The following is a 14912-nucleotide window of genomic DNA, read 5'->3' as shown; positions in this document are numbered from 1 at the left end:
TGTAAAGAGGTAATCATTAAGACTGTGACTTTAATCCAATATGCGTGGATTCCTGATATTAAGAGGAAGAAATTCCAGGATGAGTGTGCATGGAAAAAAAAGACTACTTGAGAACAGAAAGATGATGGCCATCTGCAAGCCTCTTCAGGAGAAACTAAACCTGCTGACATCTTAAATCTGATAAAATTATAAATATGTATGTTTATTAAGTGAATAATACAAAAAATATACAGCAGAAATATTGAAATAATTTTGTAATAGGATCATAGATTAAAGAGATAAACATATTAACACATAAGAATATAATCAAATGATTCAAAACAAGGGAAAAAGACAAACTGTTCAAGAACCAGTACTAATAATTACTTAGCAAATACATCATGTATACGCTGTCTCCAAACTTCTTTAACAATGAAGCCTATTTTTGAGCTACACTTACATGCTAGATTGAAGCTGTATTTCATTGGTACGTGTGTCAGTCTGCTAGGGCTGCCATAACAAAATTCCACAGAAAGGATGTATATAAACACAGAAATTTATTTCTCACAGTTCTGGAGGTTAGAAATCCAGGATCAAGGTGACACTAAAACTCTACCTGTTTACCTTAAATGGTCAATTTCTGCAAAAATAACAGGCTTATTGTTTGAGCTTCCATTTTCTTAATACATATAATGTAAATATTTTTTTTTTACAGATTTTATTTACTTATCTGAGGAAGAGACAGAGATAGGGAGAAGAAGGAGAGAGTGTGAGCCAGGGAGAGGGGAAAGGGGCAGGGAGAAGAAGAGAGAGAATCTCAAGCAGGCTCCAAGCTGAGCACAGAGCCTGAGATCATGACCTGAGCTGAAACCAAGAGTCAGCTTAGAGTCACCAATAAACATAATACTTAAGTTTATTGAACGTAAGGCTGGAAATATAAAGCTAATGGAAATAAATATTCTGCCTAAATGTGATGAAAGCATGAAGGATGAGGCAACTACTTTTCCCTATACAACTAGACAAAATCTTGATGGAGAATATGACATCTGAAGCAAGGTGGCAGGACTTCATAGAAACTTCCCAGGGGCACTAGGCATTTGCAGGGGTGTGTGGGAAAGTACAGGATAGGAACAAGGTTGGCTTATTCAAGAAAGGTTGGGAATTTTATCAGATTGACGAATAAAATGTTTGGGGAGTTGAGCAGAGAATGAAGGCAGAAACTTTGGCTTAGGCCAGAATATGAGTAGACTTGAATGAAAAGATTTAATCAAAGATCTGGGTTGACAAAATGAGCTTTGCTCTTTGGAAAATATCTCAGGCTGCATTAGAAAGGATGGGCCAAAGCTGGACAAACAGAGGTCAGGGCAATTACTTAGCAAGAGATTTCAGTGATTATGGGCAAAAATGATGAAAGCTTGTCAAAAAGCATAAAAGAAAACCTTTAGAAGGAACCCTAAAATGGAAATTAAAATTAATCTGGATCAGCACCAATATTCCTCTTGCTACAACAAAGGAAAACACAAGAGAACACTTGCAACTGTCATTTACCATTTTTTAATTACAGTTTGGCAGAATAAAAATAGTACTTCATTTTGAAGCTGGAATTTATAGATCTGCAAAATAATTTTAAAATGCTTTTCAAATATGAAAAATTTTCACATAAAGGTATAATTCTATTAGCTGTTTTAAACTATAGATACTTGCATTTAGATATGTTTGTGTTATATATGTTAATAAATACATAAAGAGATACAATTAATTTATACACATATTCATTTACCTGATCATGGCTCTCTGCATAAGCAATGCATTTTTCAAGGTAGCGTCTGTTTGTGAGTGTGTACACAATATTGCCCATATTCCAATCTTCGTCTTTAAACTCTTTAAGTAGCTAAATGCAAGAGAGAAAATAATTTGAATAAACCATTACTGTTCTTACCTTAAATCACTATCTGAGGGCATTCATCATATCAGTTCAAGCTATTTGACATATAGATACAAGTGCACCCCATGTAGCAAAAATATCTTTGGTTAAACTTTCACTAAAATCACAGCTTTTATACAGACTATTCAATGACAGTGATATGGTGTGTCCGTGAGGGTATGTTTGTTTTGTGCAGATCATTGCACTTTAGGATTTTTTCGACCTTTTTCTCCCCCTGTAACAACTGCTACCTCTTGGTTAATGACCACAGTGAAGTGTTATTGTGCACGTATCTTTCTGTAACTTTCACAAAGGAGAGATATTCTTGCTACATTTTTAGATTTGAATAAAGAAAATTTTAGCAGGAATAATGTTTTGTTCCATTCTTTAAAAAAAATAACTAAACAACGACAATTGTTATTTCAAAGTTTAAAGGCTAATTATCATGAAATAATTACCATCTTAACAGACCAGACATTTCCTTCTCCACTTCAGTTATCACTCAGTCTACAATCTGGCTTCTGCTCTGTTTCGGTGCAAAGACCTTGCCAAGATTGCAGATGACTGTCTTTTAGGTAATAATTTCTCTTCCTTAGGCAATTATTTGCTGTACAGGTTGAGAGTACTGACTCCATCCCTTCCTATGAAAGACTTTTCTTCTTAGTCTACTGGTGTGAAACTCTTGATTGTTTTGTTTTGTTTTCTTACCACGCTAGGCATCCTGCATTTTCTTCTTCTGCCAATCCTATAAAGCTGATGTTCCTGGAAGCTGTTCCTAAAAATAACCTCTCTTTTCTAATTAATACATTCTTTCTGCATGCATTCATTTCTCTGTCCAAAGTGTCAACTGCCCTCCAATAGGCAGAATTCTAGATGGTCCTCATGATTCCTTCTTCCCCATATTCACATCTCTGTGCAATCAATTCTTTACCTACAGTGGAGGTAATACGATGGATGTCCTTTGAAGAAACCATGAGATAGCAACTGAGTAATGTTTTAAGTTATTAGGTTTGTGGTAATTTGTCAAACAGCAACTAATGCAAAACTAATGCAGATTTTGATACGAGAAATGGGGTTCAGGCCTTCTTGAATCTTTATTTTCTGACTTTTGCCCTATAGGATTCAGATGTGCTTAGCCATCTCTCATAATTACAGTGTGAATCACTGAGCATGAGATAGCAGACTGTGTTAGGCAGAATAATGGCCACCTATAGATGTTCACATCCTAGTGCCCACAGCCTATGAATGAATATGTTGTCTTCCAAGCAAAAGGACTTTAGAGGTGGAATAAACTGTTATACATTGAGATGGAAAGATTATCCTGGATAACCTGGATAGGCCCAAGGTAATTAGAGGTAATTAGATCCCCCTTTGGATCTTTCTCCAAAGGGGGCATAAGTTGTCAAAACAGGAGAAAGGAAGGAAGAAACTTGAATAAAGAACTAAGTCTTAAACATTGGTTGAACAAAAATTAATCCAAAATGGACCATGGATTTAAATATAAAAGTATAAAATGTTTAATAGAAAACATAGGAGAGTCAAAGAATTCTTAGGCTTGACACCAAAAAAGGTCTTTATAAGAAAAAAAGAAAGATAAATTGGACTTTGTCAAATTTAATAGACAAAGAACTTTTGTTCTGTCAAAGTCTATATGAACAGGATCAAAAGGCAATAGACTGGGAGAAAACATTTGCCAACCACATATCCAACAAAAGAGCTTAATTTAGATTATATAAAGAACTCTCAAAACTCCATAGTAAACAGATGATCCAATTAGAAAATGGTCAAAAGATATGAATAGACATTTCATCAAGGAGGACATATAGAAAGCAAATAAACACCTAAAAAGATAAGCCACTAAGGAAATGCAAATTAAAACCACAGTTAGATATCACTACACACCTATTATAGAAAGACAAAAATAGGTGCAAGGATATACAGAAACTGGATCTCTCCAACATTGTTGATGGGAATGTAAAATGGTATAGTTACTCTGGATAAGTTTGGTAGTTTCTTAAGAAATTAAATATCCAGCTACTCAAATAAATATTCAACTACTATATGACCCAATAATCACACTTTTTGGCATTTATCCTAATTAAAATTTATGGCCATACAAAATCTGCACACACTTGTTTATAGCAGCTTTATTTATATATAAGAGCCAAAACCTAGAAACAGACCTGATGTCTACAATGGGCAAATGATTAGGCAAACTGTGGTATATCCATACCATGGAATATCATTCAGCAATAATAAAGAATAAACTACTGATACATGCAACAACCAATATGAATCTCCAGAGAATTTTGCTGAGTGAAAAATGGCAATCCCAAAAGGTTGCATATTATATGATTTAATTTATATCACATTCTTGAAATGAAAAAAAATTACAGAAATGGAGATCAGATTAGTGGTTGCCAGTTAAAAAGTGATTGGGACAATATGAAAGAACTTTATGGTGATGGAAATATTCTATACTTTAATGGTATCAGTGTCAGTATCATAGATGTGAGACTATACCATAACTTTACAAGATGTTACCATTGGAAAATGCTGGTAAAGGGTATCAGATCTCACTGTATTACAACTGTTCTTACAACTAACTACATGGGAATCTACAATTACCTTAATATAAAAAGCTTAATTAAGAAATTTTATATCATAAAAATACAAAATGCTTAATAAATATTTGGTTAAGTTAATGAATTCAATTAAATACTTAATTTAACATAAAAAGGTGATAAAAGGTAGATAATAAAAATGATCAACTAAATGAAAAGAGATGCTACAAATTCGGCATATTTTAGATAGGCAAGTATTTGTTCAGTAAGTGATTAAATATGATTAAATACGATATTCCAAACTACTGACTTTGACCTAATAGAAGTAGAAAGTAGTAAATAATTTATTTTTGAACAACAAGAACATGAATGAAATTTAGCATTCAAATCTAACTCAGACCCTATGGGTAGATCACAATGATTAGCATATACATTCTGAGTACAGCTATCATTTGGATTGATACTCTTGTGTGCTTTACTGACATTTGGAGAAACAACAGTTATTTATGGAATTATCTTTTTAAATGTACAAATTATAAAAGTAGAGGAAATCACGGAATTTTTAAAAAAATATTATTTTAGTTATCTCTTGTCTTATTAACTGAGTTTCCTGTTTTGGTGGTACAAAAAGATTTTTAAATAATTACATAAAACAGAAGATGACATCTGTCTTCAGAGAATTCATGATCTAACAAGACATGATGGTCATATCCTAAACATAGGACAATACATTTTTCCATTCGTATGAGGTACTAATTCAGTACCTTAAGGATACAAGGTACTAAAATGTTTTATAAGTTAAATTAATTTTATTTTTTAAACAACTGTCATCATTGTTCAGAAAAGGAAATATTCTTGAATCTGCACAAAAACTGGTAAAGGCTTTTCAGTAGGAGGTGAAAAAAGGAAGATTTGGCTCTTGTGAAGGGAAAAAAGTCTGCATGGAAGATTAGAAATACTAAAAGATGGTGGGTAAAGACCCTTAAACCAAGGTGAGAGAACTGAAGATCACAGTATTTTTGTGCAAATTCAAGAATATTTCAAGGTGTACATCAACCTAGAATTATTCCCCAGTCACAGCCCATACTGGGATATTTCCTTATACATATTCATACTATGACTATGGACATAGCCACTCAGAAATGTTCTATGTCAAATCTAAGTCTATATAACAACATTGGTCTTTTAGGCAAATGTTAAATAAAACAAAATATAATCCAAGGTACTTAAGCGTCATTAAATTTAATAAAATTGCATTGGAAATTATATGCAAAGTATAATGTATTCATTCCTAGGGCTTGACACATGGTAAGAATTTCTATAAGTTAAATAAAGGAGTAGATGAATCCAAATCTGTTGAGGAAAACAAATACTATGAAGCAAGTAGTGGGAATTAAGGAGTAACTTCTACACTGATGATCTGGAGGCAGAAATGGATGCCTTAATGATGTTTAATGTTTTTAAAATAGAGCACTAAAGTTTCATAAAACTTCATTGATAATTGCACAATTCCGTGTACACAGCTAACATTATATTAATATTTTTCCCTTGCCTGAATAACTCAAGTATGAATACTTTAAACTAGAACCTTTAGAACTTTAAGTACCTTATTAAAGAACACAAGAATCAACACACTAATGAGATTTAATATTTCAATTAGAATAGTTAATAATATTTATAACCAATGACCACAAAGTATAAGATAAATCAAAGACATAATAAATAAACCAACATAATACATAGTATTTACAGGAAAAATAAATCATATGAAATCTTACCTGGATCCATTTATCTGGAATTGCCATGGCTAATCGATAATCAAAGCCACCCCCTCCCTGGGAAATTGGAGAACAGAGAGCTGGCATTCCTGATACATCCTAAAACAAAATACACCAGCATTATCAGTTCATATCGCTCAGATTCTTGCTAAATATTCCTCTGACGGTAAATTCTAGGCCAATATATAAAAACAGTAAATGGGAGCATGTATTTTTGGAATGTTTCAGCAGGATAATTGTGATGGTAGTTTCAACTATGACAGTAAAAGGCAAAAGATTTATTCGACCTGAAGAGAAACCAGAGTATAGTATATCTCATTTCCAAGTAAGGACAGCTTCAATCTCATGAGGCAATTTTTTTTTCTTAGTATCATAAAGTAGACACAAAAGAGTAAGACGATTACTGCTAAAATACAGTTTTTTAGACTTATTTTTGAGCTGTCTGAACATTTTCCTATTGCTTTCATCAAACACAAAAATGCACGTGGAATTTATCTGTAACACTTATTCTCTTTGTATATAGTACTGACATGGAGTGTATTTTGTGAGCACCTAGCTTCTGAGAAGATTAAAAGAAGACAGTACATTAAGAATGAAGCAATAAGATGGCTTTCACTATAGTCAGCTATACTTGAAGTGGGTCTTAAGATTATCTGGGGGATCCTCTTCATCTAGAAGATACAGAAACTGAAGCTCACTCAGGTGAAGGGATCTTTAAAGGTATGTGTCTCAATGGTAGAGTCAGGACTCAGATGTCAGGCCACTTGACAGAGTGTCTTCTTCCTCTGTCATGCTACCACTAGATTGCTGATAATCGAAAAAACACACAAGAGGAAAAAAAAAGAAGGTGTAAAACCCCAGATGTAGCAAAAATATATTATACCAGCAACTATGGTGAAATATGAGCCACATATTAGCAACTTTAACTCTACAATATCTCTCAAATAAATCCTTTCCCCTTGCTTCATTTCTATTGCCACTGTCTTATTTAATCTTCATTACTCCTTATTTAGACCATTATGCTTCTAAATGCAATTCCCCATCTCCAATTTCCCTTCACCCAAACTGCAGCCAAATTAACATTTCTTGTTTTTAAAGATTTATTTATTTACTTTAGAGAGAGCATGAGAGCACGAGCTGGGGGGAGGGGTGGTACAGAGAGAGAAGGGGAGAGAGAGAGAGAGAGAGAGAGAGAGAGAGAGAAGCAGACTCCCCACTAAGCATGGAGCCCCACATGGGCTCAATCTCACCACCTTGAGATCATGACCTGAGCCAAAATCAAGAGTGGGACACTTAATCAACTGAGCCTCCCAGGAGCCCCACAAACTAACAATTTATGAGACCGTGCCCTATCACTGCCTATCAATAACTTACATTAGCCAAAAATCAAAACCTCAAATTCTTTAGCTAAAGATTCAATTCAACAATCATGCTTTAAGCACTGATGATATAATTTCCTATTTGATTATCTGTCTCCTTACTGGCTGTTAGAATGTAAGATCTACAAAGCAAGGGTTTTGTGGTTGTTGCTATTGTTGTTTACTGATATATGCCAAGAATTCAGAGTAGTAGAAGAGTACCTGAAATAAAGCAGGAACTCAATAAAAATTTTTGAGTGAGTGAGTAAAGGCACTGTCAGGAATTTAAAGGTAAATAAGATATGATATTTGACCTTTGGGATTAATAAACTAGAACCAAAATAAACATATACACATTCATTATCATGAGATGATAATGTAATATAGTTGTTACAATTGTTAACTGAGGTACACAGAAAGCACAATGGAGAGATCTATATCTTTCCACCATAATTTCTACTGCTATATTTCAAGTACTAAATATATCACTCAGTTTGAAATATTTACTCTTTCCTGTGCTTGTCACAAGCTCTTCTATGCATGTCACTGCCCAAAGTCTTCCTTGTATTATTATCCTTACTTTCTATAAAAGACTGTCACAACTCTGAGCTCTTTGAAATTTGACTCAAATGCTTCTTCATCTGTAACACCATCCCCAAACTCTTCACACGGAAGAGCTAGAAAAAAGAGGTATATGACCTCTTTGGACTTCTAAAATAATTTAATTGTTTTCTAATGAAAGAGAGAGACATTTAAATATAGTGCATAATGGAATATATTAGTAAGAAAGTGAAATATTTGTCATTAATATCTTATTTCTACATAGCACTTCATAGTTTATAACTGAAAAAAGGACAAAAAAGTGAAAAGGATGAATGCTTAAAAGAAAAAATGTAAATGAGATTATATCTACCAAATATGTCACATTTTCACTAATATAGTAGGCATTTAGTTTGATTCTTTATAAAAACTAGTTGAATATGTATTAAATATCAGGCTCTCGTGTAATTATAGACAAAACGCCTTCCCAGAAGACTTTTCCTAAGACTGGTGATAGGCTGGTATTAAAGACCAAGATAATTTTTCTCAAAAAACCTTAAGGAGCTTTCTATATTTGTTTTAAAGGTATTTTTAGGAAATACTTTGATAGCTAAAAACAAAAAAATTAAAAAAATATTTGTGGACACCAAATGGTCTTGACTCTTGTCTGAATCCTAGAAAGTTACTCTGTTAACGCACATGAGACATTTATAGCTCTCTTTTGAAAGAGAAGAGTTAATGACTTTTCTTTTAAAATCTTAAAAAAAGAAAAAAAAAGGTAAACATAAAGGTCACTAAAATAAATATACTTTAAATATAAAAAATTCAATACCTACCAACATAGCATATAAAAATGATTATGTGTTCCAAATAAAGTTGAAATACTTTTATTTTTTTTAATATCTAAGGTTTGCTATGACTATTCCAAAAGGGAAAGAAAATATCAATCAAAAATATTTTTAATTAATATAGCAAAGAGAACCATGGGAAATAGTAGATACATTCCAGAAAAAAAGTCTTCAATTTTAGTAATTGTCATTATAAATAAATTTAAATTTCTACTATAGGACTTTATATAAATTACTTATGTTATACCACATTCCTTTCTTAAAAAAAAAGTTCATGAGGATCAATTTCACATTGAAGAGACTCCCACTAGACAGAAAAGTGATGTACTGAAATTGAAGTAGTTTTCAATTTAAGTAGAATAAATTGAAGACACATCTTGTTAAAAAAAAAAAAAAGCTAAAACCAAGTAATATAAAGTAGGCTAAAGTCTCAAAGTTTCATTGGTAGAAACACTGATAATCAGACAAGGCTCCCTAGATGATGAAAGTATTTTACTTGAAATGAACGGAAAGATCAATGTAACAATTTTAAGTTTCATGTATTAAATAATTGCTTCTTTTTCTCCAGTACCCACTTTTGATTTGTACTGTCATTAATTGTTTGTAGTAAATTTTCATTTATACTGTCTCTGCTTTGAATTGTCATAAATATAATTGACAAAAGTTTTTTTGATGTTTGACAGATAAAAATATAGAAAAGACAAAATAAAAGTTTAAAATACACTCTGACATTAAAAGATTTTCAGTACATAAAGTAATTAGTGAGATATAAGATATGACCAAAAAAGAAAAAAAAAAAAGATATGACCAAATGTAGGGAAGCACAGAGGGTAGAATACAAGTTTATCAAAATGTTATTATAATTGTGTTTTTTATAATTCTGTACAAGAATTTATTCTAGAAATTTAGGGTCCATTTCTCTGTTCCTAGAGTATATTTAGAAGACAAAATGTCTAAAGAAAATAACTGCTCTCTATCCAGGGATAAACAAGGAAATCATTCCACTTAGTTGAAGAGTCAGGGTTTTGAGAAAAGATGTATAGAAAAAAGTCTATACAAATAATAAATACCACAGAAGGGAGATTTGTCACTACTACATTTCATTCCCATGAACTAAATGCCGACAATGTGCAAATACAACTGAACTATGACTCTTTGAACAATATTCTTGCTATTTTCATATGCCAACCACTACACTTTGTACAGAACAGTTTTAACACACTAAATTCAATTTTAATAATAATTTCTAGTAAGAGGACTCAGAAAACCAGAGGGATTTTAGAACGAAATCTAAATTAGCATAAGCATTTAACAAACTTCTTAATTTATCACATTTATCACCAAGAGGGGAATTGTCAATTATGCATATACTGAATTATATCATTACAGTGCAGCTTTGGGACAGTTAATCATGAAACTTCAGTAATCATGAATAACTAGTGAACATTTGGCAATCCAAGAGCAATAACGTAAACAAGAAAGGTAATCGCATCAGAACAAGAGAGACTTCAGAGAAGCTTGCAGGCAGTGAGCCATGCCATCTCTAATGATTAAACCAGAAAAGGAAAAATAAATAAATAAATAAATAGACACACATTAATATTCAATTATTTTCTCTGCTGAAGGTCTCACAGTGGAAGGACCTGTCCACTGATTAGGATATTTTACTTTCTAACCACTGGCATTTTCTTTTGTAACAATGGAATGATAACAAGTAATTAGTGCACACTATCTCCTAATAAGAAAACACTGAATTCTAAATAATGTGCCACTCATACAAGATAGCTGCACTCTAGTGAGGCTATAATTTCAGTTATGCAATTATTGACAAGAGATTAATCGCTCAAATATTGTATGCCGACAAAATGTTCTATATTAAAGGGGGTCAGAGGGTAGAGATGATCATGGCTTTACCTCAGCTACTGTTATAGAATCTGGATATAACGTGTGAACCAAATGATTTGCCAACATGAGATAAACCAAGGCATCTTCATCTACTTGAAGTCCAAAATATTCATGGTAATCACCTGAAAAACCTTCACCTAGAAAACAGAAAATCAATATAGATGCATTTTTTAAACTTGCAAGTCTTAACTTAGTATAAATGCCCCCACCAATTGGCTTGTTGAGATCTGTTTTGTTATCATAGCAAAGTGTAATGAGCCTTAAGCCTTAATATCACGAAATATTATCATCAGCAAATATATGTTCTAGCTTAGAAAAGTTCTACATATCAAACATTCAGATTTCAGATAATCCTGCAGTTCAAGTTTTTGTTTTTCAAAAGCAAACACAGCATTTTAATTGAAAATTTTAATGTAATTTTAAAATAACTACAAAAAAATGAAATGATACCAAAGGGAGTTCTAGATTTCAATTTTTAGAAACTTTTTTTTTTTTTTTGTAAGGAGATGTTAATGTTATTAGCTGGTTACTATTAGATCCCTTTGAAGTAAAGAAAAGCAAATATGAAAACCATCATAACATTGAGAAATAGTTTATATTTTTTAAATATGTGCTTCAATTTATGCAATGCGGATTTACTATATGAAAAAAATTTTAACATCTTCCCAATTTTCTTCTCCCTTCCCTTCCCACACTCCTAATTTTGGTTGCTTAGCACTTAATGGGGTTATACTACTTACTTTCAATTCTTTGAATTGTTTACTCACTTTTAATTAAATCAAATTAGTGTCCAACACCTGCCTTCTTCCTCCTGTTTCCCTATACCAAATTTTTTATTTTGACTCACTTTTTTTTTCCAGTTTGCTGGATCTCATCACTCAATGATATTCTCAAATATAATTATGGAAGTTTTATTCCTCAAGCTCTTTCAAATTAATATCTGAATAGCAATTCAATTATCAAATTCTTGATTCAAATTTTGTTTCCTAAGAATTTTGTAGACATTGCTTTTGGCAATAGAAAAGTATGAGTTCAGCCACTGTTTTCATCCACACAGGTAAATTGCTTTTTCTGTCACCTGCTGAACTTCTCTTTATTACTAAATTTTATACATTGAACACTTTGTGTCTTGATGTTAATTGCTTTATCTCATTTTTTTTTTTTTGGTTCATTTCCCTGACTACACAATTCCTTGGGAAATACTAAGGCCTCAGAAGAGAAAGTTTCTACAGGGATATTGCAGGTGTTATAATCTAGGAGAGGCTCGTTCTTGATCTTTGCCATGCTTTCCTTCTTCATCCTTTAAGTCAGCTTCTCTCCAAACTTGAAGCTACCAGTGAAACCTGTCATGTTTTATAGATACAACTTCTTTCCTAGGAACATTTCATGGGGGCAGCACCATGATTAAGAGCAGATAACAGGACATTTTGAATATAGCTTCTTTCCTTAGCAACCACTTTTCAAGATTTTCAGTTTAAAGTCCCTTCTTCAGGTTGGTTATTGCTGGTAAATATTTGGCCATTAAAAATAATCATCATTCACCATATTATCTGCTGAGGGATTAGGATCTGTGATCCTACTTCTTTGAACAGTTCTTAAACTGAAGATCTCTGATCAATGTTTTTTAACTACAAATTAATGTATAATTTAATTTTAACTGTGAACACCTATATTTCAAATATACACATTTTTGTCAGTGTTTAATATGCAAAGGGACCTACACATTTACAAATATTCCTATTTATTTATTTATTTATTTATTTATTTATTTATTTATTTATTTATGTTACTTAGTTCTCATTGCAATGATGTCATGTTCAAATTCTATGAGTGCTGCAAAACATGGTTGACTTAGAAAACATTTTATTCCTTTGGCTAGGACTTCCAGTACTGTGTTGAATAAAAGAGGTGAGAGTGGACATCGTTGACTAGTTCCTGATCTTAGAGGAAAAGCTCTCAGTTTTTCATCATTTTTCAGTATTTGCAGATGACACACCATATACAGGAAAACCCTAAAGATTCTATGAAAAACTAATAGAACTGATAAATGGATTTAGTAAAATTGCAGGAAACAAAATTAATATGTAGGAATCCATTGAGTTTCTATACATTAATATGAAGTAACAGAAAGAGAAATTGAGAAAACAGTCCCATACTGTTGCACCAACAAGAATTAAATACCTAGAAATGAACTTAATCAAGGAGGTGAAATACCTGTACTCTGAAACTATAAAACAATGATGGAAGAAATTAAAGGTAATACAAACAAATGGAAAGCTATTCCATGTTGACGTAATGGGAGAAACAGTACTGTTAAAATGTCTATTCTAGGGGCAGCCCAGGTGGCTCAGCGATTTAGCGCTTCCTTCAGCCCAGGGTCTGATCCTGGAGACCCGAGATCGAGTCCCTCGTTGGGCTCCCTGCATGGAACCTGTTTCTCCCTCTGCCTGTGTCTCTGCCTCTCTCTCTCTTTCAATCTCTCATGAATAAATAAATAAAATCTTTTAAAAAATTAAAATGTATATTCTACCTAAAGTAATCTTCAGATTCAATGAAATTCCTATCAAACATCAATAGCATTTTTCACAGAACTAGAATATATAACCCTAAATTTGCATAGTACCACAAAATCCCCCATATGGCCAAAGCAATCTTGAAAAAGGAAAACGAGACTGGAGGTATCACAATCTCACATTTCAATATCTACCACAAAGCTGTAGTAATTAAAACACAACTGTACTGGCACAAAAAACAGACACAGAGATCAACAAACAGAATAGAGAGTCAGAAATAAATCCACACTTTTATGGTCAATTAATCTATGACAAAGAAGGCAAGAAAATATAAAACTGGACTCCTTTCTTAGACCATACACAAAAATAAACCCAAAATAGATTAAAGACTTAAATGTGAGACCTGAAGCCATAAAATGTCTAGAGAAAACATGGGCAGTAATCTCTTTGACATCAGCCATGGAAACATCTTTCTAGATAGGTCTTCTTTGGTGCGGGAAACAAAAGCAAATTAAACTACTGGGACTATATGCAAATAAAAGGCTTTTGCACAGTGAAGGAAATCATTAACAAAACAAAAAGACAACCTAAAGAATGGGAGAAGATGTATGCAAATGATGTATTGATAAGGGGTTAATATCCAAAATATATAAAGATGTATTGATAAGGAGTTAATATCCAAAATATATAAAGAATTTATATAACCTAACATCAAAAAAACAAATAATCCAATTAAAAATGGCAGAGGATATGAATAAAGATTTCAAAGAAGACATACAGACAGCAGACACATGAAAAGATGGTCAATACTAATCATCAAGAAAATATCAATTTTATTTTTTAATTTTTATTTATTTCTTCATGAGACACACACACACACACACACACACACACACAGAGGCAGAGACACAGGCAGAGAAAGAAGCAGGCTCCATGCAGGGAGCCTGATGTGGGACTTGATCCTGGGACTCCAGGATCCTACCCTGGGCCAAAGGCAGGTACTCAATTGCTAAGTCACCCAGGCATCCCAAGAAAATACCAATTAAAACCACGATGAGATATCATCTCATACCCATCAGAATGATAAAATTAAAAAACAAGAAATAACAAGTGTTAGCAAGAATGTGGAGAAAAAGAACTCTTGTACAGTGTCGGTGGGAACGTAAGTTGGTGCAGCCACTGTGGAAAACAGTATGAAGGCTCCCCCCAAAATTAAAAATAGAACTGCTATATCATCTGGTAATTCTACTACTATTTACCCAAAGAATACAAAAACACTAATTCAAAAAGATATATGCACCCCTAATTTTATTGCAGCATTACTTATAATAACCAAGATATGGAAGTAACCCAAGTGTCCATCCAGAGGTGAATAAAGAAACTGTGATTATACACACACACACACACACACACACACACGTAAAATGGAATACTACACAGCCATAAAAAGAGTGAAATCTCGCCATGTGCAACAATATGGATGAGCCTAGATACTATTATGCT

The 14912-nt window shown here is 32.7% G+C and overlaps 1 protein-coding gene across 1 annotated transcript in view; it reads right to left on the bottom strand.

Annotated features, from left to right (window-relative positions):
• Positions 1–14912, bottom strand: part of GBE1 (1,4-alpha-glucan branching enzyme 1) — a 262520-nt gene that overhangs the window by 71534 nt on the left and 176074 nt on the right. The window contains exons 10-12 of the mRNA XM_055314062.1: positions 10906–11033; positions 6246–6344; positions 1760–1870 (exon numbers count right to left, since the gene is read on the bottom strand). Coding sequence (XP_055170037.1) covers positions 1760–1870; positions 6246–6344; positions 10906–11033 — 338 coding nt within the window. The remainder of the gene's footprint in view (positions 1–1759; positions 1871–6245; positions 6345–10905; positions 11034–14912) is intronic.

Source organism: Nyctereutes procyonoides, unplaced genomic scaffold (assembly GCF_905146905.1).
Source record: "Nyctereutes procyonoides isolate TBG_1078 unplaced genomic scaffold, NYPRO_anot_genome, whole genome shotgun sequence".
In the NCBI taxonomy this organism is placed as follows: domain Eukaryota; kingdom Metazoa; phylum Chordata; class Mammalia; order Carnivora; family Canidae; genus Nyctereutes; species Nyctereutes procyonoides.
Note: the sequence above shows the minus strand (reverse complement) of the source record. Positions and strands in the feature narration are given on the sequence as shown.